Genomic DNA, 27789 nt, shown 5'->3' on the forward strand with positions numbered 1-27789 from the left:
AGGATTAGGCGGCGTTATGGCTGAACTGAGATGGTGGTTGATGCAGATGATCGCTAATGAAGATTATGAACTGCAACTCTCTGACCTCGGACCCGGGATCGGTATAACCTAAATCTTTAGTCTCCCGACTTAGGTAATCTCACTAACTGTTTTTCTGTGCAGAAATGGCTAAAGGTGAAGGCGCGAAGGAGAGCCGTAAATGAAAAAGAGAAGTCTCCCAAAAGGTAAGAGAAATAAAGATCGTTGTGGCATCACAGACGCCAAGGCGAGATTCAGGAGAAGTACCGGGAGACTAGTCCCGACCTTCGGGACAACCGATCCCAAAAGTAGAGGTAGCTCCTTCCCCTCCCCGACAAGAAGAACCACCACCTCCACCTGTTTCTTCAAGTGCGGAAGGGAGGTCTTCCTAACCTACTATGAGGACCCTTTCTCATGGTGCCCAGGTCCTCATTCACTCTCTAGAGAATAACCGATCAGTTCGGGAGAATCCGGGCTTGGCCAAAGTTCTGGGTGCTACCATATGCCTCCAGGAGGACCGAAACAGGCAGACCCTAGATAGCATTGACGATCTCCTGGCTCAGACGATGAGTTTGAGCGTAGAGAGCCTGGTGAATCAACATATAATTAGGGAAAAGGCTCATCTTCTGATACAGGAAAATCTGAAGGCGGTCCAGGACGCAGCTTCCGCCTGAGCCCAACTTTCGTCCGCCCAGGACTATATTGCTGAAATTGAAGGTCGGATGAAATCCTACGAGGCTAAGTTGGCCGAACAAGCTCATGAAATTAGAGAAGCTCGGGCGCTCTGGACTGCCGACGTCGCTCGCCTTACCGAAGAACTCAAAGCGAAAGAAGAAGAGGCTGTGACGAGGGAAGCTGGCACTTACGTGAATGCACACAGCAATCTTTTGGCCGAGCTCGAGAGGCGTTATCCTGGGGAAGACTTCTCCTGGATGGTGGATCTTGCTCCTAGAGACGAAGAGGGGAGCGAGGAGGAAACCGAAAGAGAGAGAGAGGATGAGCAAAATGACAATGTACCTGGAGAACAGGCTGGGGGTGACCCTCCAGCAGAATGATTTGTAACTTTTATTTTAAGATGAAATGAAATCCCTTTTGTTCAATTTCTTAATGAGATCGGAAAGTGTCTAAATTGTATGAGTACTTGATTGTTTGAACACATTAGAACATCAAACTTAAAAGCGACTATTAATCTAAGTATAAGAGGTCGGAAAAACATTGTAAGCATGAGATTGGACTAAGCCATGACCTAACACCTGGTATAACTTTAGAAAATTAGAATAAGAAAGACTTTACTCGAATTCTTAAGATCGGAATCATCATTAAATCGGACAGAAACCTTAGCTTTATTTTAAGGAATATCTGGGACATACAAGTGAGGAACCTGGTTCTAACATTAGCTAAACAACTTTCCATAATATTTATAAAGAGAGAGATTGGGAGATAAGACTGGAGGGTATGGAGATCTGAAATTGGTTCGAACCCCTCTGAGAAGAGATCGCAAAACAATTTATTAAGTGCAGGATCGGTTTATTTCACGATCGAGCAATCGATGTATTTGGAAAAGTCATTTATTGATCGAAGGACGTCGACTGGGGGTCAATTTAAAGTCTCTTGACCTCGGTGATCGGCCAAAATATCGTGTCGACAATTGCATTATATATCCTCAACAAGGTCCCTAGTAAGTCTGTGGTTAACACACCATTTGAATTATGGACCGAAAGGAAACCTAGCTTGAATCACTTTCGTGTTTGGGGTTATCCTTCAGAAGTATGCCTTTATAATCTCACTGAAGGCAAATTGTAATTAAGATCAACTCGTTGCTATTTCATTGGGTATCCATATCATTCTAAAGGCTACAGATTCTATCGTAAAGAAGGGGGTTCCAAAATTGTAGAATCACAAACAGCTAAAGTTCTAGAATTTGATGTGGCTGATGTTGTTGATCACCCTAAAATAGTTAATCAAGATCAACAAACTAAGGTCATTCATAGATCTACATCTTTGTAGTCAGTTGTTGCACTTATGATCAATTCAGTGGTGGAGGAGCATATACATGTCCATGAAACTCCACAAACACAGGATACAGTTGTAAATAGTTCACGTAGAAGATCAACTAGAGTGAGGCGATCTGCTATTTCCTTTGATTACATTGTTTATCTTGGTGAATGTGATTATGACATTAGTCACATTGTAGATCTAATAACTTTTAAATAAGCTATCTCTATTCCTCAATCGAATCTATGGTGGAATGCAATGAGAGATGAAATGTAGTCTATATGCCACAATGGTGTGTGGGAGCTTGTTGAATTACCTACAGGTTGTAGACCAATTGGCTGTAAATGGGTCTATAAAACTAAAAAGGACTCCAAAGGAAATATAAAAAGGTTTAAATCTAGATTAGTTGTCAAAGGATTTACTCAAAGGGGAGGCATTGATTATAATGAAACATTTTCTCCCGTGTCTTCTAAGGATACATTTAGAGTAATTATGGCACTTATAGCTCATTATGATTTAGAACTTCATCATGTGAATGTTAAAACTACTTTCCTAAATGGAGAATTAGATGAAGAAATCTATATGGTTCAACCTTAAGGTTTTATTGAAAGTGGTCAAAACCATCTTGTATGTAGACTTAAAAAGTCTATTTATGGTTTGAAACAAGCCTCATGATAATGGTACTTGAAATTTGATAATGTAATCTCCTCTCTTGGCTTTGTGGAATGCAAAGTTGAAAGATGTAGGGGTGGCCACGGTCTGGTTTCGAACTGGAATCGGTTTGGTCAAAACTGGACCAAAACTGATCAAAACCAAAATCGGCTTCGAACCAAACTAAAACCGTCCTTCTACGGTTTGGTTCAGGTTCATATTTTTTGGAAATTGTGAATCGGCGGTTCCAAATCGAATTGAATCGACCGTTTCAAATCGGATCAAACAGGAGATTTAAATACAAAAGAATTTAATAAATATCTCACTCCACTCCTAATTCATATATATATATATATATATATCATTAATTCTCTACACTCTCTTTAATTCTTAATACTCTTTCAATTTCTCTCAAATTTTCTAAATAATTATTTTCTACACTCCTTTTAATTCTCATTACTTTCATAATTTTTCTCTATTATTATTTTATATCTTCAATAAAATTTTCAATACCCTCTATTTTAATTTTTTTTTATACTTTTTTAATTATCAATTATCATTTAATTTTTTTAAAAAGGGCAAGTAATAGTTAACTCAACTCAACTTTTATCCCAAAAATTTATTGGGATCGACTATATGGATTCTCTTTCTCCACTCTAAATAATTTTGGGTTAAATCCTCGAAAATGTGTAATGTTTCTAAGTCATATTGTACTATTCTCCTCCAAGTCAGTTTGAGTCTACCTCTTCTTTTCTTTCTATCCTCTAACCCAATGTGCTCTATTTGTCTAACTAGAGCTTTTCTACGTCTACGCTTCATATGACCAAACCACCTCAATCTCCCTTCTCTCAACTTATAACTGAAAATTTTGATTCTTCTAAATCCTAAAGGGATACATTGGTAAAATTAAGTTCATGCACCTTTTTCTATTTTTTTTTTAATTAATTTCATCTCTAGTTTTTTAATAAGTTCAAGTCTTTGCTTATTAAATTTTTCTTAAAAATAAGTTATTTTTATTCTTTTTTTTATTTTATTTTGATTGAAAGATTTCTAAAAAAAATTAAAATATTTTTACAAATATAACTTAAATTCTAAATCAATAAAATTTTTCTCTAATTTTTTCTTTTAAGTCGCTCTTAAACCGCCCCTAAACCACGTTAAACCGTCTTGAACAGTCATTTTTTGAACCGTCCTTTAAACCGTTTTAAACCTGGGCTTGAACCAGAATCGGTGATTCAAGAACCGTCTTTCAAATCATCCCATGACAGTTTGGTTTAGGTTCATGATTTCATTGAACCTGAACCAACAGTTCAGGAACCGTAACCGATGGTTCCTGAACCGTGGCCACCCCTAGAAAGATGCATATACTTCAAAATCAGTGAGAGCAAATTCATTTTTCTTATACTTTATGTAGATGATATTTTGCTTGCATATAATGATCTAGGAATGCTACGTGATGTAAAGCAGCTATTATCTAGACATTTTGACATGAAAGATCTTGGTGAAGCATCTTTTGTCCTTGGAATTGAAATTCATAGGGACAGATCTCAAAACTTACTAGGTCTCTCTCAAAAACACATATATTGAAGAGATTCAGTTTGCAAAATTGCAAATCTTGGGATGTGCCAGTAGCTAAGGGTGATAAGTTGAGTATGGGACAATCACTTAAGAATGAAATTGAGAGAGAATCTATGAAAGTAATACCTTATGCTAGTGCAATTAGAAGCTTGATGTATGCACAAGTTTGCAGTAGACCTAACATTGCTTTTGCAATTGGTGTTCTTGGTAGATATCAGTCTAATACTGGAAAAGAACATTGGATTACTGCTAAAAGGGTTATGAGATATCTCAAAGGAATTACAGATTACATGTTGACATATAAACAAGTTGAGCATCTTGAATTGGTTGGATATACTAATTCTGAATTTGCCGATTGTTCATATAATCAGAAATCCACATCAGGATATGTTTTTATGTTAGCTGGCGGAGCTGTGTCTTGGAAAAGTGTTAAGCAGACTATAGTATCATCTTCTAAAGTGCAAGTTGAGTTTATAGCGTGTTATGGTGCAACTACACAAGCTGTTGTTATACTCATTTCATATAGGCATTTTAGAATAGTTTTGCATCCATTTTGCCCTTATATTTTAATATATTTTATGTTTTTAGCGTTATTTTAGCTTATTTATTAACTTTAGATACTTTATATTTGATTTTTGTAATTTCGTTATTTTTGATAGGATTTTGTGGTAAATATAAGATCAATGAGTGCATTAGGAAGTGATTTAAAGAAATTTGGAATTCTTTAAGCACGGAGGAAAGTTGAAGAAATCAAGCTTTGAAAGAGCAAGTTAGCCGAAATTTGCTTGAGATTTTGCTTATGATGTTGCTTAGGGTATGTTATATAAGTTTAACCTTAATCCTGTTCAAGCTGAAAGTCAAGCACGGCTTAAATCCTACATATTCAAGCTTTTACTCCACAACCTTCCAAGAATTACTTAAGATCCTGCTTAGGGTAAAGTGGCAGTGCTTAAGGTGCAGCACAAGTCAAGCTAGAAGTCAAGCAGGAGCAGAAAAGTCCATTTTACTCCAAGTCTGCCGAGATTTGCTAAAGGTTTGCTTAACCTTAATTAGACAGTACAACCAGAGGCTGAAATTTGCTAAAGAAGCTGCTTAGGGTTAAGCAGTACCCTAAGCAGACTGCTCAGAACGTGAAAATTGCTGCTGACTTGGATAATTTTACACCTCATTTTCTATCCACTCCTTGGCTCCTATTCACCTTTAGGGCAACTTTTTGGGACCATATAAATTCATCATTTTCTAGCTTTTGCTAGAAGAAGAAGTGAAGAGGAAACGGGAAGAAACAAAGAAAAGAAAAAAAAAATGCAAGAAAGAACACACCATTTCTCTAGAGAGTTATTACCAAGTGATGTCCACCTGCAGTTTTTCAGAGTTTTGGGCTCTCCTTCCCCTGGGTTTTTCTATTTCTTAATCTATTTTTATGTTTCTTTTGCTAGTTTTATCATTTCCTCTTGTAAATTTTATCATGATAGAATAGTTTTTCTAAAATTTCAGAGTTGGGTTGTACTATTTTAAATCTATTTGTGGATTTGGATTGGGTTTTATCTAGATTTATATAAATATGAGTTTTGATTCTTTTCCTTGTGTGCTTTATCACTTACCTAATGTTGGATCCCATTGGGTCTAGTTTTTAATCTTTGATTGAATGATCGAAAGGTGAAAATCATTGATGGATAATCAAATATTAGAACTTAAAATCTCCTAGATTTAGAAATAAACTAGGATTTTAAGAGGATTCATTGATTGATTACAAAACTTAATAGGTTTTAAGTTAATCAAATATCGAACGAAAGTAGGTTTGGTTTTCTTAAAATACTCTTTGGTTTGCTTGAAAAAGATATCAAAGAATTTTAGAATCAATCACCTTCAAACTTTATTTTCTTTTAAAATTGGATAACCCAACGCAAATTCCAATAGATTTAATTTATAAACCCCAACTTTGGAATCAATTTTACTATTAATTAGTCTTTGTTTTTGTTTGCCCATTATTAATTTAGTTAATTTTTGCTTAGATTAACACTTTATTTACACTACCCATTGCCTATTTTCTTTATTTTCTACTTAAATTACTACATTTAGTAAATTTAGTTCTTACAAATTGTCATTAGTCTAAATAATCGAAACAACTATAGTCTAGTACTCAAACACAATTCCTCGTGGGAACGATACTTTACTTATCAGCTATATGGATACAAAACCTCATTTTTGAATTGTCTATTGTTGACTCCAATTGTAGACCTATACATTACTACTATAATAATCTTCCAACTGTATTGTTTGCTAAAAACAATAAGAACATCACAGGATCTAAACATATGGAAGTCAAATTTTTGACACTAAAGAAGCTTGTTAAAAAAGTAAAGTTGTAGTAGAGCATATGGGTACAGATGATATGATAGCTAATCCATTAACTAAGGGACTTCGACCTAATATCTATCAAAAACATGTTGCCAGAATGGGTTTAGCGAAGTCTTTTGATACCTTAGGTTAGTGGGAGGCTGTTCTTGCCCTATATATGTTGTTGTTTTTGTTTTTATTATATGTTGTGTTTTTACAATAAATATCAATAGAATAATATTTTGCTTAGAAAATATTTTATGATTAAAGACTTAAGATTTATGTCATTTTAAGCAAAGGCTTGGGGCATTAAAGTTTATAACCTTGATTGTATGTCTTGTGACACATTTATATGTCTCGAGATTTAATAATTTAAGATATACAGACTTATTTAAGTCATAAAGAATTTCTAAAGCGTACTTGAGTTGCATAAAGTAAAGAAATTGGTGACCGATAAGAGACAACAATACTTGTTTATTAGATCATAAAGTGAATGTTGTTGTATCTTATCACACTACCACATCTTGTTCATGTCAATAAAATTGTTGAAATGTGTAATTATAGAAGGTGTTGTGTTGTATAATAATATAGCTACTGCTATGATTCGATTTTGGCAATCTTATTGGACTAACAGATTATTAGAGTTGTTTCAAATTTAGTCTTAGTCTTAGTCATAGTAGTATTGCCCAAGTGGGACAATATGAGAAAACTAATCTATTTATGGGCAATATTATTGTGAGTTTCAATTTCAAATTGATTGAAACTGATTTGAAGCATAATGATAGCTCAATTTCATTGATCTGATTAAGTGGGTTCTCTATTTTCAATTGTGGATATGTTTTAGTGTGGGCCAAGAGATTATGGGCTTGATGTAGGACCCATAAAATCTCCAACTTAAAATGTTAGTTTCCTTTTTTCCCTATCTCATGATCTCACTTTCTTCTCCAAGAATATTGAAAAAAATTGGAGAAAACACGGCCATCTATCTTGGGTTAGTTGGAAGGGGAAAACCACACTGATACTTCAAAAATTGAAGTCAAGAGCCTTGAAACAGTAATTGATTTCTCTAAATCAGGTTTAGTTGTGGATTCTACTAAACCAGGTTAGTTTTTAATTAAATTCAACCTAATTTATTTTTATGTTTTAAGCTCTTATTTTGGTAGACTTTGATGAAAATGCAAGGAAATATTGTGTGCACGTAAGGTGTACGATAGGATGAATGAGAGCAACATGGTTTCTTGGACGGCAATGGTCGTTGGGTATTTCTGAGAGAAAGATTTAAGGTTTCTAAATAGGGGCATTTTTGGAATAAAATTTGTTTATCTAGCATTTGACCCCATTTTTTTTCTTTGGCTAACGAAAAACTAGTGTCTAATTGGATTGAAAGACCTTATGATTAACAGAATTAAACTTTAGGCATTAATTAATTGCCTTTTAAAAATAGAAGGACCTACACATTAATATTGTCAAATCTTAGGGACTAAATGATTATTTACCTTTTTTTAATGTGCAACTTATTTGATAACAAAGCTATGGACATGGAATTCAACCTGGATTTTTAAAATCTGAATTTTTAGATTCAATATATATACAATTGTTATTGGATTATGTCCATACATTGCAATGAATTTATTTGCATTCACTATACGTATTTATGATTTAATTTTTTAGATGTAATTTTTGTTTTATTATTTTTTCATATATAATATAATATTATCATAATATAGCTAATTAAATTCAGTCATTTTGATTTGCCACGTCATAATGCACACATAATGCATACATAGGTCAATTTCTAACACATCAAGACCTTCACCAAGACTTGTCTATGGGACATGGAAAATATGTTGGAGATAGTAGAATGGGCTGGATCTATGACTAAAAGTTAAACCCGTTTAGGGTTTAAAGGACTGGACCTCAAAGAGTCCCAGTTCGAGGGTCCATGTGAGGATGGCTTTGTAGGCCTTAGAAGAGGACATGGAGGCCCAATAAGCACATACGTGGCTGTGGAAAGATAAAAATAGGGTTTTGGATATGTTTTAATATGATAATTACCCATTTAGTTATGGACAAGGTGATGTTAAAATAAGGAATGCTAATCTATCTCTTATTTACCTGTCCTAATGAGAATATATGTCATCCCTATCTCATCTAAGAAAATGTGTGGCATCCCATGGTCTTCACTCTTCATCATTGTGTGTCGCAATCCAATGGTGGAGATTTGAAGACTCATTTCTTTTCCTAGTTCACTTATGCTTCCTATTTTACCTATGTCTTTATTTTTCCTAGTTATGGTTGGATTATATATTTACTAGAAACTCTCATATGCTATGTTGGTTATTATTTTCATATGTACAAGTTAAGCTTTTGCTTAAGTTTCTTTCACTTTTCTCTTTTCAAGAGTAGTGCATATATTGACTTGTCACCATCCTTGGTGTGGCATCAACCTTGCTTAGACCTTGTGGCATGTTACTTGTCAGGTGCTTTGCATGTTTACTTCTTATACTTTTCTTTTCTTTAGTGCGCATACATCACCACTGATCTATTGCCATGTGGTTTTGTTTCAAGGCTTCAGAATGGACCAATGCGCACTAAAGAAAAGTATGTACAAGCTTCCAAGATGAACCGTTGATGGACCAATGCGCACTAAAGAAAAGTATGTACAAAGGTGCTCTGGAGATCTTTTTCAAAAAAATATGTACAAGCTTTCAAGATAGACCAATGCAGTCTCCAAAGCACCTTTGTAGAACAGTGTGATTATTTTAATATTATTATTATTATTATGTTATAATATACTTTATATAATAAATAAAAAATTACTTAGTTATTAAGTTTAAATTAATGAATTATTTTATTACTTAAATAATATTTTAAAAATCATATTATTATTATTGTTTTAAATTTAATTTAATTTTTTTAATTATAATTATGGCAACTAATTAACTTTTACCTATAAAATAAAAAAAAAAATTAGCTACAACATTAAAAATCATAAATGTTTTGATTTTTTTTAATAAATAAATAAATTTTATTTTAAAAATATTTGCACCATCGCGGGGATTATTGCGAGTATCGCGTGCGGATATGATATGAGGGAGTGGGTCATTTAGATCTCAGGCAGAGCAGATTTATTAATATGATATGACGGCTGATTATTTTTAATTTTTTTAAGCTTTCTTATCCGTAATTATATTATTATTACTGTTATTGTTATTTGTTATGAAGGGGAAATTCGAAGTGTTTCACGGATAAAGGACAGCATTAGCATTCGGTTCATTCGATTTCAAATCAAATTAGGTGTTAAAAATAGAAAAATTAAATTACTTAAAAATATAAATTAAATTGAATCAATTACTTAAAGTTAAGTAGATTGAATCAAATTAAAAAATAATGATCCAATTTAATTTTGTTACATTAAATTAAAAATATTAAAAATTTTATTCTTTGAGTTAGATTTATGTATTTTAGATCTTGATATTTATGCATCTTAAATTAAAAAATTATTTAAATTATTTTATTATTTAATTTAATAAATTTTTTTGATTTTAATTGATAAAAAATTAAATTAAATTAAAAATTAAATATATTAAAAATTTTAAATAAAATAAAATTGATAAAATTAAAAAATTAAATTAATTAAATCAAAATAATTTAATTCAATCCAATTTTTTTTATTAACATCGAAAACTGTACAGGCTAATTCACGGAGGCAGTGTCTTAGTGCAACACATGCCGAGGGACGTATAGAAATCTCCCCAGAACAGCCATTTACTTATTTATTTTTTATAAATAATATTTTATAAAATTATATTGATAAATATCACAACTTGCAGTATGCATGATCAATAAATTTTGATTTATATTAATTTCAACTTTCTGTTGATAAAAATTATTAATGATTAACACGTCATTGAGTAATGAACATGATTTTTTAATAAACATGATTAATACCATTACAACACTATTATCTTATAATTATAATTAATATAGGCTAATATAATATAATTATAAGTAAATAATATTATTATTTATATTTTTTAAAGAATAGTATTATTATTTACATTAATTGTTTCTTAATTGAAATAAAAGACAAGACTAAAATAAAAAAACTATAAAAAAAAATAAAAAAGAAATTGAGTTTGTTAGCTTTTAAATAAGAAATTAAACTCTATTTTAATTGATTTTTTTTTATTTTTTTTATACTTTATCAAATTAATATATTAAGTAAAATGATTTTTATTATAAATAAAGCCAATTTAAATTATTTTAAAATAGATCATGTATGGTAGTTAATATAAATATAATTATTTAATAATTAAAAACAATTTAAATGAGATAAAATTTTAAAATTAATCATTAAAAAACCTAAGATAAAAATTGGGAGGATCAATCAATTGAAAGAATAATAATAATAATAAAAACCTAATAAAAGTTTTACAATACTGTTATCGAAATAGTAACTCAAAGTTGAGTTTTGATATATAAGAAGATTGTCTTTGTAATACTATATTTTCTTGATATATGAGAATAATTATGTAATATTTTAATTTATATATTTTTTAATGACAATAATATAAATTATTTTTAATTTTGAATTAAGTACTAGCTAGAGTAGTTAGAGGACCTATTCTGAGTAACATCAAAGTGTTGATGACTTGATAGAGACAGTGAAGGAATACAAGTTTCTAACATGATAGTGCGGTCAAGAAAGAAAATAGAGTTAAAGAATAAAATAATCAAAGTTCGGTCTTGGGTAAGATAAAAGGAGTTGACTAAAGAACAAATTAAAAAGCCCAGATTATGATAAGAATAGGAAGAATATACCCAAGATACAGACGAGGCAAATGTGGTTCTAGGGAAGGCAAAAAAGATAAATAGAAAAATAAGGATAGAGAGCTTAGAAAATGATGGCATTAGGGAGAATGTTGTCATGATATAGAACTTAGAAGTGCAAAACTCAGAGCAGGTCGTAATTAGTGTAGTATTAGGAGCCAAAACATAGAGCTCAGAGTTGTAGGATCTGGATTAGACTTCACCTGTTTTGTTCCCAAGGTGGAATGAGGGGCAATGGGACAAGGACTTTTTAGATTATTAACAGTATGAGGAAACTTAGGTGAGATAGGCAACCAAAGTAGATAGCAACCTGAGGGTGTGCAACGATAACTCGAATAGTCTTATTAGACAAAGAGGCGAAGTCAGTAGGTAGTAAGTTGAATAAAACTCAACCTAATGGATTCAAATATGCCTGATGGAAGAAAGGAATGAGGGATAATGGCACAGAGGTTTGATGTTCAAATTCAGAATGGTGAGACCTAGAGTCTCTAGTTGGAGTTAGGCAGTTATTTTCAGTGTAACGAACAAGATAATTATGTAAGAAAATATGAGTGATAGTATAATAATATGAAACAAAACACTGGTAAAGGACAGGATAAGACAAGATAGGTATAAATGTAATTACAAGTTATTAGGAAGTACGTAGATTATAGAAGTGATAGTTGGTAAGATTGGAGTAGATATGAAAGAATCTATTAGTGCTTTATCTTCTAGAATATAACTAAGTATAAGAAGCATTAGACAAATAATTAAAGTATGAAGGACAAATGAAGAATAGAAAAAAAGGGATTGCAAATTCCAAGATGATATATCAGATGGGACAACAGTACAACAAAGAGTAGGTACAACTGATTTCTTGCAATAAAGCACAATAATTGCAAAGAAATAAGGAAATTGAAAAGAAAGACTAAGGGGTATGAGCTAAACATTGTTTATCAAACAATGGTGTACTATAAATTGTAGGAGAAGAATTCTCCTTCTTTTTAAATTAGCTCGTGTTTCTGTTTTAGGAGATTGTGTTAAGAAGGGAAGTGTGTCAAGCTGACCCAATTAATTGATAATTTAATGGGCACTAGTAAGTACTCAATCTCTTGAGGCGAAAATGATGGTAAGTGCATACGTAATATCAAGAATGAAAGAGGATCAAGAGATATGGCTATATCAAAAAGAAGGGATGCATAGGGTATCTTGTCAGGGATATTGACAGAATAAATGTTCACTATTGCCCTGCTAGTTCAGGTGAAACTTAAAGGTTCAAGGATACCTATCTAACTATAAAGAACAATTCCTTACAAAGGCTAGTAGGGAACAATAATATTTTGATTGTTATGTTAGGAAGGAGGTACAGGAAAAATCATCTTTAGTGAATTACTTGTGTTATATAGTATGAGTAGTAGGTTAGTGTTATAATGTGATACTATATGGTGGATGTGCTAGGGGGAACCAATTGCAGAGTTAAGATTATAGAAGTAATGGAGTTAACAGTCAAGTTAGGATTATGAAGTAGAAAGGTTATAGTTAACGCTAATAGGATGGCTATCTTCAAAGAAAAGTTACAAAGTGAGAAAAGATAAAAGGGAATAGTATGAGAGGGACATTAAGGGATGTTTAGGATAAGTTATGGTAAAATGACAGGTTTAAGGGGGCGGTGGAGCCTCGATCGAAATGCCAATGTGTTAGAAAATATGTCAGATAGTAAGAAGTTTCAAGCAGAAGTTAAGGAACTCCCTTTTCAAAAAAGGAGTATGATGTAATAAGTCGTGTTGACTGGGTGGTTCGAGAATAAATAAACTCTTATCATGTAAGAGGAGAAATCAGTTCATTTTTTTTTTTGATGTCAATAGATGGTGTAAGGAACGTTTGGCTTTTGGATGAAACTCTATACAGCTGGTTACCTATGAGATAGGTAGGAGTTGGTATAAGGACCTGATTAGAGGTATGAAGTAAGCGGGAAGTTCACAATATCATTGAAATAAGAAGTACAGGTGCTTTAGCATGGGGAAAGTTTTACTAAAGCTTTAATGGCTAACATAATCAGCAATGACCTCGGGTAAGGTACGTGTAAAAGTAGTTATTTCAAAAGGGTGCTTCATGACACATTGTAAGCATGCAATGTGAGTCACAGCTTTGCATTGCAGGAATTAGCAACAGAATGGGTTCAGCAACATACATAGAGTTTAAGGAGCAATGAACAACCACCTTCTTTTCCTTAACCCTTTTATTTAAAATTCAGAGACAAATTTTTCTTAAGAGGAAAAAATTGTAATAACCTGAATTTTAAAATATAAATTTTATAGTTTTTATATAGTATTTAAATATTATTTATTTATTTTAATATATTTTATGAAAATTTTTATGAAGTTTTGGATTTAATCTTTTGGATTATTGAGTTTAGATTATAGTTTTATGTTTTAACATTTTTTAAATTTAGTATAATTACTACTATTAGTATTATTATTATTATTATTATTATTATTATTATTATTATTATTATTATTATTATTATTATTATGTTTAATTAATTTATTAAGTATATATATATATATATATATATGTATATAAAGTGATTGAAGTGACGATTTGCTGCATTTGGCAGCTTGCTTCTAAATATTTGCTGCAAAAATATTTATCTCTATCACCTTTTGCTGCAAAAAAATAAAATACCCAAAAACCGGCAGAACTCCCCCCTCTCCCCCCCCCCCTACCACCTTTTCTCTATCTATCTCTCACTTTCCTTCTTCCTTTCTTTCTTTCTCCGGCTAGCCACCCAACGCCAGCGAGCCTCGTCCATGGTGTCAGCAAGCACCAACGACCATTAGGGAGTGGTGAACGGTGGCCAAAACCACCAGAAGCAGCGATAAATGAGGGAGGAGAGAGAAAGCACGCGCACACAGGCAGCAACTTCTAAGGGCAATTTTGGCTTCATCTAACGTCCATCAAGGGGATTCTGATGGCGTTGGAAAGCTAATTCCGAGAGCTTTCTTTTGATATAAATTTTGCAGCATTTAGTAGTTGGATGGGTGAGATATGGATGAGAGAATTTTTAGATTTTTTAAGATTTCTATTCAGATCTAAGATAAGAGTTGCAGAGATGAGAATGTTAAGGTGGATGAGTGGCCATACTAGACTAGATAAAGTCCGTAATGAAAGTATTAGAGAAAAGGTAGGAGTGGTGCCAATTGAAGATAAGTTGAGAGAAGGGAGATTGAGATGGTTTGGTCATGTGAAGCGTAGACATACGGAGGCTCCAGTTAGACAAGTAGAGCACATTAGGCTAGAGGATAGAAAGAAAAAAAGGGGTAGACCTAAATTGACTTGGAGGAGAGTAGTACAGCATGACTTAGAAGCATTACACATTTCTGAGGATTTAACCCAAAATCGTTCAGAGTGGAAAAAGCGAATCCATATAGCCGACCCCAAATTTTTGGGATAAAGGCTTAGTTGAGTTGAGTTGAGTTGAGTCTATTCAGATCTAAGACGATCCGACCATTGGATCGATGATCGGAGGTTGTTAATGGACTCAGTGCATCGAGACCTTCGAGATGGGACCGACCTCACTCTGATTGGACATCATTTGAAAAAGGTAATCATTGGACGATCCAAATCGCTTGGTCAGATTTTTAACTTTTTCACGCTTGAAAATTAAATATAATTATATGATAATTATTAATAATTTTAGGCTTTGTTTAGGTGCAATCAGATAGATGATAGCTCACCGGTGCTCGAGACCGAGTTTTTGGCCTTATCTGATTGCTCAGCGGCCTGTCGCAGAACATAGTCAATATTATAGTTGATCCCAACATTTTCAAATGTCCCAAACGAGTTCCAAGTAGCAGAATTTACAAAGGTAGTCCCGAACTTAAGTTGTATAATTTTTACCTTGGTTAAACTAGCTGATAAATCTATAAAATATTTCTAGGGGTGTGCAGTTTTCGGTTTAAACCGAAAAACCGAACCAAACCGATTAATTCGGTTCAATCGGTTCGGTTTTAAAATTTAATTGGTTCGGTTCTATTTATAATTTTGATAATTTCGGTTAATCGGTTCGGTTCGGTTATTTTCATAAAAAAACAAAAAAACCGAACCGAACCGAAATTATTAATATATATAGGAAATCAAAAAAAATCGAATCAAATTGAATCGAACTGAATCGAACCGAACCGAAATCAAAGAAAACCGAACCAAACCTAAAGATTTTTTAGTTTTGATTTCTAATTTTTTTTGTTTTTATGTTTTTATTATTTAGATTTAATGTTAAAAATATGAAATTTTATAAATTTCGGTTTGATCGGTTTAAAACCGAACTGAACCAAAATTTATCGGTTCGATTCGGTTCGGTTTTCTCTTATCAATCTGTTCGGTTCGGAACCGAACCGACCGTTTGCACACCCCTAAATATTTCTGACTTAGTAAAATTAAGTAAATTAATTTTAATTAATACAAGGACGATATAGAGGACCTCTAGGAATATTTTATAATTTTTAAAGTGCTGAAAATAATTATTTAGATTGTAGAAGAGTTAGGGACTTGAACTGGAGTTTGGAGGATTGGACCTATATTAGGATTCTTATAAGCTCCGGATGTGTATTATAATTATTGTTGTAGGCCTGAGGCCATGTGTTGTTGTTGTTGGTTGAATTTTCTTGCAGAGGGTTAGGTCCAATTATAGAGGAGGTTCTGCCAAAACTTTGAAAAAATTGTAGGATTTATTTTGATTTTATAGCTTGAATTAATTATTTAATTTTGGTAGTCTTTTGATAGAGATCAGTGTGTATATTTAGGTAATCAGTGCTGGCTGCCTTCTCCTTCGAGCCAGACCAACGACAATTCAGTCGATCAGTCCGTGAGTTGGATATTGATTATTTTTGCAATTTCAATATTAATTATATATCTGGCATACTTATATATTTTATAAATATTTAATTATGCATATTGTTAATATATTAGGGACATTTTGATTGCTGCATATTTAATTATTACTATTTATTTGTGATTGTCGCCCTGAGGATAATTTAGAGCCGTGTGCATGTGTCGGCGTGCGTGTGGTGTGTTATTGGTTATAGATAGGATGGGTAGAGCGGTTGGAGCTTGACTCACTAGGACCTGATCCTTTTTGTGGATAAGTTGGAATGAGTACGACTTTGAGTTGATCTCGCTGACCCCCGTACTTGGATTATTAAGTGAAAGTTTAGCTTAAGTTAACCTTACTGGCAGGTATTAGATTAAGAGAGTTGTATAGGAGATCAGCTCCCATATGTATATATTGATGTGATACACTGGGTGTGTGAGTAGCTCCAAATTAACTTCTTATGCGAATATTAGGTGAATTAATTGTTATATGTGATGGATGTGCATTTCATGGTAGGATTGTACTAGTTTTAGATAGTTGTAGAAATTACACTTATAATTAATATCTAAACTCTCTAAATTGAATGCTCATTCCTGTTGAAATATATTTCCCAAGTTGTAGGAGGAACGTGTTTATTTCTTCGAGTCTAACCTGTATTTTTCCTCTGCAGGTTATACTTCTTAATTTAATAATTTCTTGCATCTACTTATTTATTTATTTAATTATCTATTTAATAACTAGAACTCCGATGTGACATTGGGTTATGTATTTTTGGTATTAGTAAATGAAATATTTTTATGATATTTAAATAGTTTGTAAATGATGGTATCAGGGTTGAGCTAGGCTCCCCTAGCTTTAGTTTCTGATAGGTATCGAGTTGGGTTAGCCCAAATTAGTTTCTGATAAGTATCGAGTTGGGTTAGCCCAAATAAAAAATATAATATTTTATTTTATTTTATTTTGCGTGTTGGGATTTAATTTTGGCCCTAGTTATGGATTTGGGAACAGTAAGGCTTACTATAGGCCTCGGGGGCTTTATGTCGGCCTAGATCCTAATGCCGATCTAGCCGTAGAATCGGGTTGTGACAAAGTTGATACCAGAGCTTAGGCTCTAGATTCATGGGAAAGTGTGTACCTAGAGTTGTCACATGTGGAGTACAGGTTTCTGTTTCGTCTTTTTCTGTAACTATTTGTTTCTATATTCAGCATTATTCTTTGGGTAGTGTAAGAGTGCTTTAGTTTAGTATCTTAGTCTTCATGGAGTACATGATAATGTGAACTTGAGCTAGTAGACATGTTGAGGTCTGCCAAGGGGATATGTACTCTAAAAAATGTCATGTTTTTGTCAAAATAGGGCTAATTAGCATGCCTATCTAGTGCAAGGCACGAGTATGTAAATATGAGTTATGGTAGTATAGCTGCCCTAGATGGAGGTAAGGGTACCGCCGCTGGCAGTTATCAGTGGATAGCCCAGTCATGGCAAGTTTATAGTATCAGTGGGTTAGAGAGAAATAAGAGATTGGAAAACCTAGTTTGTTGGGACATACAATAGTAACTATGCAATATTTTCAATGTTTATGCTGTAAGCTATAGATTATAGTACCGACACGGGATTATTGTATAGAGCTGCATACTTCCCCATGGTGTTCCATGATAAGGGTGTTTGCAAATGGCCTCTGATTTGATATAGTTATGCCAGAATAGAGTTTTATTTCTGCAGAAAATCTTAGAAATCTCAGTTAGTGATTTAAAGCCCTTGAGCTAGAACATCAAAGGTCACAGTTGGGCAATAATTAAAGTCAATAAGTCGATTGCCCTAGCATGAACTAGAGTTATATCAGAAGTTACCATAAGACTAGAGATTTCAGTGTAGTCACAAAGTAAAAGTAACATCTACAGAGTGAGACCATCTAGTATTCAGTATAGAATCTTGGATAGTTTTGGACATTTTGCCTAAAATTTAGTAAGAATAGTATATCCTTTGTGTGTCAGCGAGGTGCAAAGTACAACCTTGCTTCCTATAGGAGATTGAAGGCTAGGAATAATGTTCATAGCCTGAGAGATGATGTTTTAGGAAATATAGATACAAACATAGACATAAATGTATATAGATATGGACATAAATAGACATAGAAAGACATACATACATAAATACAGACATATATAGACATAAATAGGCAAATAGAAACAGATACAAATACAGACATATACATAAATAGACACAGAAATATACAAATATAAACAGATAGACACAAATGCAGATACAAATATAGGCACAGACATATACAGATATAAACAGATAGACATATACACAAAAATAGATAGACACAAATATAGATAGATATACATAGATACAAATACAAACACAAACATTGACACATATAGACAGACAAGCATAGACACAAATACAAACACAGACACATATAGATACAGATTGACAAATATAGACATAAATATAAACACTCAAATAGATAGACACAAGCGTAAATAGACAGACTTAGACACAGACATATATAGATGTAGACAGACAAATGCATACACAAGCAAATGGCATTATAACTATTTTAAACATTCATACTTTTATTTTTTTTTAAAAGAAGTTATATGTAATAATAGATATAGAAGGGTAATTTTAGAAAAATAATATTTTGAATTAAATTCTTCAATCATACAAAACAAAAAATTCATTTGTAAATGAAATGAATTTATCATAGAATTAAACAAAATAAGGTTTTAATGTCAAGTAGTAATGAGATAAAACCATAAAATAAAATTGAGACTACCATTTCAGTCTTAAGAATAAATGGCAGATGAAATGTATGATTTAAATTTTATTCCTTTTAAAAAAATTTAATATTAAATGATTTATTTTTAAGAAAAAAGTACAATTTAGTACTATTGCTTTAATGCATTTTTAATTCGAGGATTAAATTAAGTTTCATTGCAAATTGCGAATTATACTATTGCGATTGCGAATTATACTATTGCGCTGTTAGCAAATCGAGGAAAAGTTGGGTAACATTGTTAATTGCAATGACATGGCATGCTGATGTCAACGTTGTGTTTGAAGTGGCATGTTGATGTGCACATCAATGCCATGCCATCAAAGTGGCGCCATGCTAGCACCACATCATCAAAGTAGTGCCACGTCAGTGCCACACATAAGCCCATCCATGAATTGAAAAAGGTTGAAAGTATAAGTTTCTAAATTATAAATAAAACAAAGTTCTAATCTTGAATGCTAAATGTGTAAAAATTTTAGAAATACATGGAAAAAAATAGGAAATAGAGGGAGGAAGGGAGAATGAGAGAAATTTAAAAAAAAAAAAGTGGCATTTGTTGTTAGGGGGGGGGGGGGGGGAGGGAGACATATATATATATATAAAGAGAGAGAGAGAGAGAGAGGGATGGAGCAAAAGAGACATAGCGAGATAGAAAGGGAGAAAGAGATATAGGGGTCTCTCTCTCTCTCTCTCTCTCTCTCTCTCTCTCTCCCCCACACGTTTTCTCTCCCTCTCTCCCTCCCTATATTTCTCTCTCTTCCTATTTGCCTCTCTATCTCTTTTTTTGTTTATCTCTTAATTCTTATCCAACTCTCCTCCTCTCTTTTTCACTTCAACTATTTACGAGATAAAAAATTAGGAGAATGAGAGTGAGAAAGAGAGAGAGAGAAAGACAAAGTGACTTGATGATAGGAGAGAGGAGAGAAAAAGATAGAGAGAGGTAAACATGAAAATAGAGAGCATGGGAGAGAGTGGCAAAGCGAGAGAGATGTGGAGAGAGAGTGGCAAAGTAACAGTCACTCTCTCTCTCTCTCTCTCTCTCTCTCTCTCTCTCTCTCTCTCCCTCCCATGTCACCCTTTCTTTCCTAACTTTAGTATTATTATTATTATTATTTCTTTCGTCTCCCTCTCTATCCCCCTCTCTTTCTTATTTTTTTCATGCACTTTCGAAATTTTCACTCTTTTAACATTTAGGGTTAAAACTTTATTTTGTTTTGTTTTTGTGACTTGACATGGCATTGATGTTAGCATGCCATGTCAGACGTGGTGCTGACATTAGCATGTTACATCAGACGTGACATTGGTGTTACATGCCGCATTAACACCACATTAACACAATTAACGCTATTAGCCACTTAATCCCTAAAGTTCTAATGGTGCAATAGTATAATTCTTGATTTACAATGAAATTTAGTTTAATTCTCGAACTGAAAATGTGTAAAAGTATAGTGTATTAATTTGTACTTTTCCCTCTTTTTAGATACACTCATTGATGATAGAATTCTTAAAGATGTATTTAATATAAGTTTAATCTCATTTTAAAATGAATTTAATAATTATTAAATTAAAAAATTTATATCAAAATTAATTAAAATATATATAATAAATATAAATATAAATATTTAATAATCGTTAATTTCATTATAATCATAATATATATGAGCTCAAGGTTTCATAGCGGTATCCGATCCTTAATCATATTAATTTACTTTCTTTTTTTGACAGCATATTAATTCACTTCTTGCTGTAAAAAAAAAAAAATTGTAAATGGATCTATGCTGCCAATAATTCAAGTGAATAGTAGGTCTACCCAATCATCTCCTCTTCACATAGGCCTTGGCTTAGTGGCTCATTAAAAAAAAAGGTCTGGATCCAAATTAGCTCAAAAATACAAGAAATGGATTAATTTATGGTGCATTTCAACTTGGAGAAACCCATGATTAATTAATACCACTGAAGGATTATTAGCCCATATTTTTTTTTCTCCTTGGCCTTTTAAAACAAAAAGAAAACCTTAAGCTATGGATAAACCTAAAACATGATTAATTTAAAAAATGGCTATATATATATATATATATATATATATATATATCACAGACAAGTCAAAAGTTGTGATAAGAGCCAAAGAAAATGCTACTCCTATTATTAATGAATTTTAATTGGATAAAATAAAAATTATATCTTTAAAATTATAAAATTTTAAATTTACATTTAAATTAAAATAAAATATAATGAAACCTTTGTAATTTGTAACGTTTTAATTAAAAATTTTCAATTTTAGATCAGGATTTTAAAATTTTAATTAAACTTTATTTAAAATTAAAATTGAAATTAAAATATGTTCATGCTAATATAATGTTACATGAATATTTCGCATGACATATTATAAATAATTAAAAAAAAAACTCATATTCTCTCTTCTCTTTCTCTCTCCACTCTCTTGGTCTCTTCTTTCTATTTCCATAAACATTAAGGGGAGAAAGAAAGGGCAGAGATAATTTGCAAAGGAAAGAGTACTGTCGAGAGTTCATTAAAAGATTCCTGGCTGCCATACCACAAAAAGGGAATTTTATTTATATCTACTTCATCATAAATTTAAACATAAAATAAATAATAAAATTTATCTATTTAAAATATAAATTTTATATATTTATATTTTGAGTTTATTGCGAATTTAATCTAGAAAAAGAATTTCCTCACAAAAAATAATTAAGGAGAAGGAGAAAAAGGGAAAAGTTTCTAAATTCTCTCTCTTCCAGAGACTGTAGATTGATTTCCACCGCTGCTTCCCCTCACTTCTCGAGTGATGGTTGCATTAACTAGTGTAGCTCAATTGTGTACAACATCTAATTTTGTTTTACTTAAGGGACTGCAGATAAAAATGTTCTCATGAAAGCAAGCAACAGCTCAATTCTCAATATTTAAGACTAAGAAATACTTTATTATATTCTAAAATCAGTTTTCTTCATAACATAATTGTCCGTGGGAAAATTAGCTCAAGCCCAGTTTTTCCAAGAATAAATTATTGAAATTCAATTACTGATTTTATTCATGTGCAGTAGTATGCCATTCATTCAAATATCTTTAACTAGCTTTTTCCCACTTGCAGATAATTCTGCAAACAACAGAAATGGCTTTCTGCAGAAGTTCTTCATTGTATCAAAACAGCTTCAATGACTCCCTTATAGTGACAACACTGTCATTTATTCGGCATTAAATAATTGGACCCACTGGCTGTGGACTTTTGACTTGGTCCTTCGATATTGAATCGCTCTATTATGAAATCTTGGATCTGGCAGCAGCTCTTTTCCACGTGACCTTCAACCAAACTCTGAGGGAAGGCAATTTTCTTGCAAGCTACAGCTGGAAGCTTTAGATTTGTTGATTTTGTGGCTATTTTATAATTACTTATGGCTTTACCGTTTGCCTTGTGCTTGTGTATTGTTTTCTTGGAAATCCTGGCTTTGGGTTCCTTCCTTCCTTGCTGGTTTTTTCCTTTCTATTAACTTCTTATTTTTAATAAAATTATCACTGTTTATAAAAAAAAAATTTAATTGGACACTTTTATAAATACATTTTAATTTGAAGGCATCTCTAAAATTATGAATTTTAAATTTTAATAAAAATCAGTATACTCTATAAGGCTGAAGTAATCGATGAAGATCTTTCAAGCTTTATGAGGATTGCATTTAGAATTTGAGAGACAAGTGTTTTGCCACCTTATCCTTTCAATCTATTTTTCCTAGGCTCATTAATTACGACTATGATTTCAAAGTTTGGTAAGGATCCAAAACAGTACAAAAGTTTGGCATAAAGTTGAAAGTATAAGCATATTCCATATATATCTGAACTTATCACTAATGACTTGGGCATAGTTAAGCCCATGTTTATGTGATCAAAGATATCTTTATTTCCATTACATGTTCTGCAGCACAACGCCTAAGAACAAAACACACAAGCCATGTTTCATTCTTTTATCTATTCAAGATTAATATTACAATACACATTCACTCACACGCATAGATAGACCTCGATTATTTTTCAGATGCTTTCAAAGAATCACATAATTAGACATCAGAACATGTATATGTATGCCCTTGCTACTCAACATCTTTTTCTCTGACCATTTCCAAGGGGAAATGAGGGGATCTCGCAGGGCAAAACACAACCCTGTAGTTTGTCCCACCAGGGCATGTAAATGTGCTTGAAGGATCATCCTGAGGGTAACTATAAGCATCACTGCATCTGCTTTTGAAAAACTTTGAGAATTCGGTAGGTCCACAGGTTCCATATCCTTCAGTACAACAATATTCGTTGGTCTTAAACACTGTGCAAGGATTGTTACACCCACCAGGAGCCTTCAATTGGTTAGGGCATTGCCCATTAATGTCAGCAGTGCAGAAAAGTGGACGGCACTTATCTTTTGCACCAGAAGTTGGACTAAACTCTATAGGGATATTAAACCCGTCAACAAGGGATATATCATAAAAATCCAAGTTCCCAAATTGGTTTAGGGCATATTCAGCCAGAGTATTAGGAGGGACACCCCAACCTTGGCAAGCTAGGATTCCACCACAATCCCCTGTTTGGCAATGACCCTTGCCACTGCCATCAAAGTTGCAGTTTGTCCGTCCCCAGATACGAGCCATGGACGTGCCAGCAGGCACATTAAGTTCCCATGTCTGGCCCTGGTCTAGGCGGCGGCCACCACCAGGAGAGGCTGCAGCCCAAACAGTGTAAGGGCAGTTATTGCGGATGGTGAAGGTAGCTCCATCAGAGGAAGTGAAGAAAAGGGCAGAGAGCAGAAAGATTGAAATGAGAAAAATGTTGAAGTTACTCATGGTTGATGGATGGTGGTGGAGTGGTGCGAGGTGTTTGCGGGTCTATATATAGGAGTAGGGCGGCTTTTGGCTTGTTGCAGATGATGGCAAGTGAACGCTTTCTAATAACTAAAGTAGAGGCGGCTATAAACTGTAGTTTTTCTGTAAATCTTAATATGGATGAAGTTAAAAGAATAATGTGTCTAGACTTTAGAAATTTAGAGCACAGCGTGGAAAAATCAAACAAGGAACCAACCAATCAGTTGCCTCAATCAATTGGTACGTGAGAGATTATTAGCGCACCGATATACAGATAAGATCTTTAAAAAATCTGGATTTCACTTTTTTAAAAATAAAAACAATTAATTTTTTATATTTAAAAAAATATTATTTTTTAATTTCCTTAATATATATAATAATTAGCCTTGATACGCAACGATAAGTGGAGTTTACAAAAACCATGAGCTATATATATATATATATATATATATATATATATGATATAATTAATAAATAAAAATTTATTTATATTAATAAAATATCTATTTCTGTTTTATAATAATATGCAATATTTTATATTTACATTTTTTAATAATAATTATAATATCTTTAATTAAAAAATCCATCAATGATAATTTTAAGATATGTAGATGCTGACAAACACATTTTAGAGTTTTTTTTTAATAAAAAAACAGTAGTTGCTTATTTAAATAAAAAGCATAAAAATTTATACATCAACCTAAGTATACTATTTAAAATTTTTACGCCTCTTTCTCCACCTGCTGCACACTTAATTTATGTTCTTGATCAGATTTGTATTAGGGACTAGGAGTCAGTACTATTCAGTTTAAATTGAATAAATTGAATCGAATTATTTTAATTTAATAATTTAATTTGATTTTAAGATAATTCGGTTTAGTTTTATTCGATTTAAATTTTATAAATTTTAATTATTTTGATTCGGTTCGATTTTAGAGAGAAAAAATTATTAAACCAAATCGAATAGAATTACGTTATTAATTTTTGAATTGAATTATTTTAATAAGAAATTTATGAATTATATGTAATTATATATATAAATATATAAATTATTTAATTTCATTGATTAATAGTTATTGGGTTCAAACCAAGATCAAAATCAGATTAAATAATTTGAAAATGAAGTATAAATTAAAAAATTCATCCAAACTAAAAAACTGATTAGTTCAAACTGAATCAAATTGAAATAGAACGATTTAGTTCAATTCAATTTTTCATTCATTTCGATTCGATTTAATTTATAAAACATAATAATTTAATTAATTCGATTTAGTTCAATTTGATTTGAATCGAATACTCAACCCTATCAGAGAGAAAGGCCATTATACAATGAAATGAACCCATGTATAATGAAGCAGAAGCAACTATAAATGGCATTCATTGACAGAGTAGGAGTGGGATGGAATTTGAAAGCAACTATATTATATATATATATATATATATATATATATATATATATATATAAAGCTATCTCAGATGACTGTTCTAGTAACAGTAATCCAAGTTTCTTTTATTTTAGTTTACTGAGTTTTTCTTTTAGTAAGTCAATTTTTCTTTTCTATCATATTAATGGACAAAAACATCAGTTTCGTTGACAGCTAAGTGTTCGCTTTCTAATGACTAAAGCAGAGGCCGCTGTAAAATGTAGCTTTTTGTGAATCTTTATGTGGATGAAGTTAAAAGATTAATGTCTCAAGACTTTAGACTTTTAGAGAGCACGCTTGGAAAAATCAAACGAGGTCTCAATCAATTGGCACGTAACGATAGGTGAACTTTAGAAAGACTATGAGTGTTTATATATATAACTACTTGTATTATTATTATTTTTTTATATTTATTATTTTTTTTTTTTACAAAATATGGGTTGCATCTTATTATACACATTATAAAAATTTGTTATAATATTTTCATAGTATTATAAATATTATATTTAATTATTTAAATTAAAATATTAACTTTAATATTATTTTAATTAATTTTATAAATAAAATTATTTATTAATTTAAAAATTATTTTTTTATTTGATCATATTTTTATAAAAGTTATATATTATATAACATATAATATTAACTACATTACAAATTTAAATGCAATATAATAAAAAAAATATAATAATAAGTTTTAAAAATATAAATAAGAAAAATATTTAAAAATTAAAATAAATTAATAATAAATGTAAATTAACTCATTGAATTTAATTTATTTAAATTCTACTATTTTATTTTTTAAAAAAAAGTTTAATTTGTATATAATTTATTTTAATTTTTTATAATAAAAAATAATATTAACTTGAATAATAAAATTTCAAATTTAGATTAATGTCAAAAAAAATTATTTATAAAATTAAAAAATAAAAAAAATTTGAAATGAATTTTTATTAATTTAATGCGTTATCATAATAAAATTTTTATTTTTATTATATTCATATCTTAAAATTTTATATTATCATATTGTTTAATATAAAAAATTTTAAACCTATTAAATATATTAATTGTTTAATATATTTAATAAATATTTTTGTTTTTAAAATTATAGATTATATTATATATGTTATAAATATTTTATTGATTAAAATATAAATTTTCTTTAGGAAAATAAATTTTTTATTGTTGATAATCATGCAAAAGAGGAAATTAATTAATAAACTCTTCAGCTCATATTTTATCTTATAATATTAAATTTTGCATTTTATTTAATATTTAGGAAGGTACACTTTGGTGAACCCTTATAAAAATATATGCTCTTTAATACAATTGGTTAACTTGAACTCAACTACATTGATAGCAAGCAAATGACCTATTATATCGTTTCAAATTTTCTAGCATAGCGTCGTTATTAAATTTTTAAGAATCTTATTTTTTAAAATGATGTGTCCCAACCGCAAGTGTACGGATCGTTCAAGTTGTATAGAAAAAGATATTGTTCCCACAAAGAGTTGTGTTTTCAATTAAATTTTTGATGTAAAATGAAATATGTTAAAATTGTATTTTAATCAAATAAATAAAAGAAATTTGGGAATTTGAAGCATAAGGTATGAAAATGCAAAACTAAAGTCAAATAATGACTAATTTAATCATTCACAAAATAAAGAAATTGATAATATTAATAATGAAAATTAATAAAATGAGATTAAACTAAACACTCAAAAGTAAAATTCCAAGCAATAATTGATAAAAGACGATTCTGGAGTTAAGGGTTCATATTTAAGTCATTTTGGAATTTTCCCTAGCTAGCCCAATCTATGAAATTTATGGGTTTAAAGGAGATTAATTCTAAATTCCTTTGAAAACTATTTCGAGTGAGACAAAGAGTGCCTTAATTAACTTAATCCTACTTTTATGGAGTTAAAATTAACCAAGACCCATTAGGTTTTTTAATCAATCTATAAAACCCTCTTAACCCTTAATCTATTTCTAGATCTAAGTTAATTAAGTCCAATTTATTGATTAACTATCACTTGGTTTTCTCCTTTCGGTGCTTCAATCAAGGATTAAGAACATAACTTAATAGGGCCCTTCATTAAGCATGTAAATAAGCACACAAAAAATGAATTAAACCTTATAAATTTCATTAAATTGGGACTAACTCAGTTCAAATCCACAAAAATAACTAAAATATTACATCTCTTATTCCAGAATCAAAGAAAACTACTCACAATCCCTGTTTAACACAAGAAATTCTAAGTAAAAGAGGAAATAAATCATGAAAATAAACTAAAACTAAAGAAATCCGCTTGGAGAAATGTAGAAAATGGTAAAGAAGAGAAGAAGAAGCTGAATTCTACTCCCAAGAATAAAAGTCGACTGCTCCTTTGTTTTTTTGCCCCTTTCTCTGTCTTCCTCTCTTTCTTCTTATAGCCAAAAATGAGGTAAGGGCACTATTTATA

At 31.3% G+C, this 27789-nt stretch overlaps 2 protein-coding genes across 2 annotated transcripts; one reads left to right on the plus strand and one right to left on the minus strand.

Moving 5' to 3' along the window:
- Positions 1-4316: 4316 nt before the first annotated feature.
- On the plus strand, positions 4317-22221 carry LOC131182867 (secreted RxLR effector protein 161-like). Its single transcript, XM_058152211.1, has 2 exons — positions 4317-4728; positions 22154-22221. Exons 1-2 carry the CDS (start codon positions 4317-4319, stop codon positions 22219-22221), a joined length of 480 nt encoding a protein of 159 aa, XP_058008194.1.
- A 709-nt stretch (positions 22222-22930) lies between these two features.
- On the minus strand, positions 22931-24007 carry LOC110653081 (thaumatin-like protein 1). The gene has a single exon (XM_021808693.2). It carries the CDS (start codon positions 23883-23885, stop codon positions 23145-23147), a length of 741 nt encoding a protein of 246 aa, XP_021664385.1. The 5' UTR covers positions 23886-24007; the 3' UTR covers positions 22931-23144.
- Between the last annotated feature and the right edge of the window lie 3782 nt (positions 24008-27789).

The sequence above is a fragment of the Hevea brasiliensis genome, chromosome 9 (genome assembly GCF_030052815.1).
Source record: "Hevea brasiliensis isolate MT/VB/25A 57/8 chromosome 9, ASM3005281v1, whole genome shotgun sequence".
In the NCBI taxonomy this organism is placed as follows: Eukaryota; Viridiplantae; Streptophyta; class Magnoliopsida; order Malpighiales; family Euphorbiaceae; genus Hevea; species Hevea brasiliensis.

Bases quoted from the DNA above. Each gene is read 5' to 3' on its own strand.
- LOC110653081 (XM_021808693.2), bottom strand. From the start codon at position 23,885: ATGAGTAACTTCAACATTTTTCTCATTTCAATCTTTCTGCTCTCTGCC.
- LOC131182867 (XM_058152211.1), top strand. From the start codon at position 4,317: ATGGGACAATCACTTAAGAATGAAATTGAGAGAGAATCTATGAAAGTA. The intron at 4,729-22,153 runs GTGCAACTACAC...TCCCACTTGCAG, and splicing joins TGAGTTTATAGCGTGTTATG to ATAATTCTGCAAACAACAGA.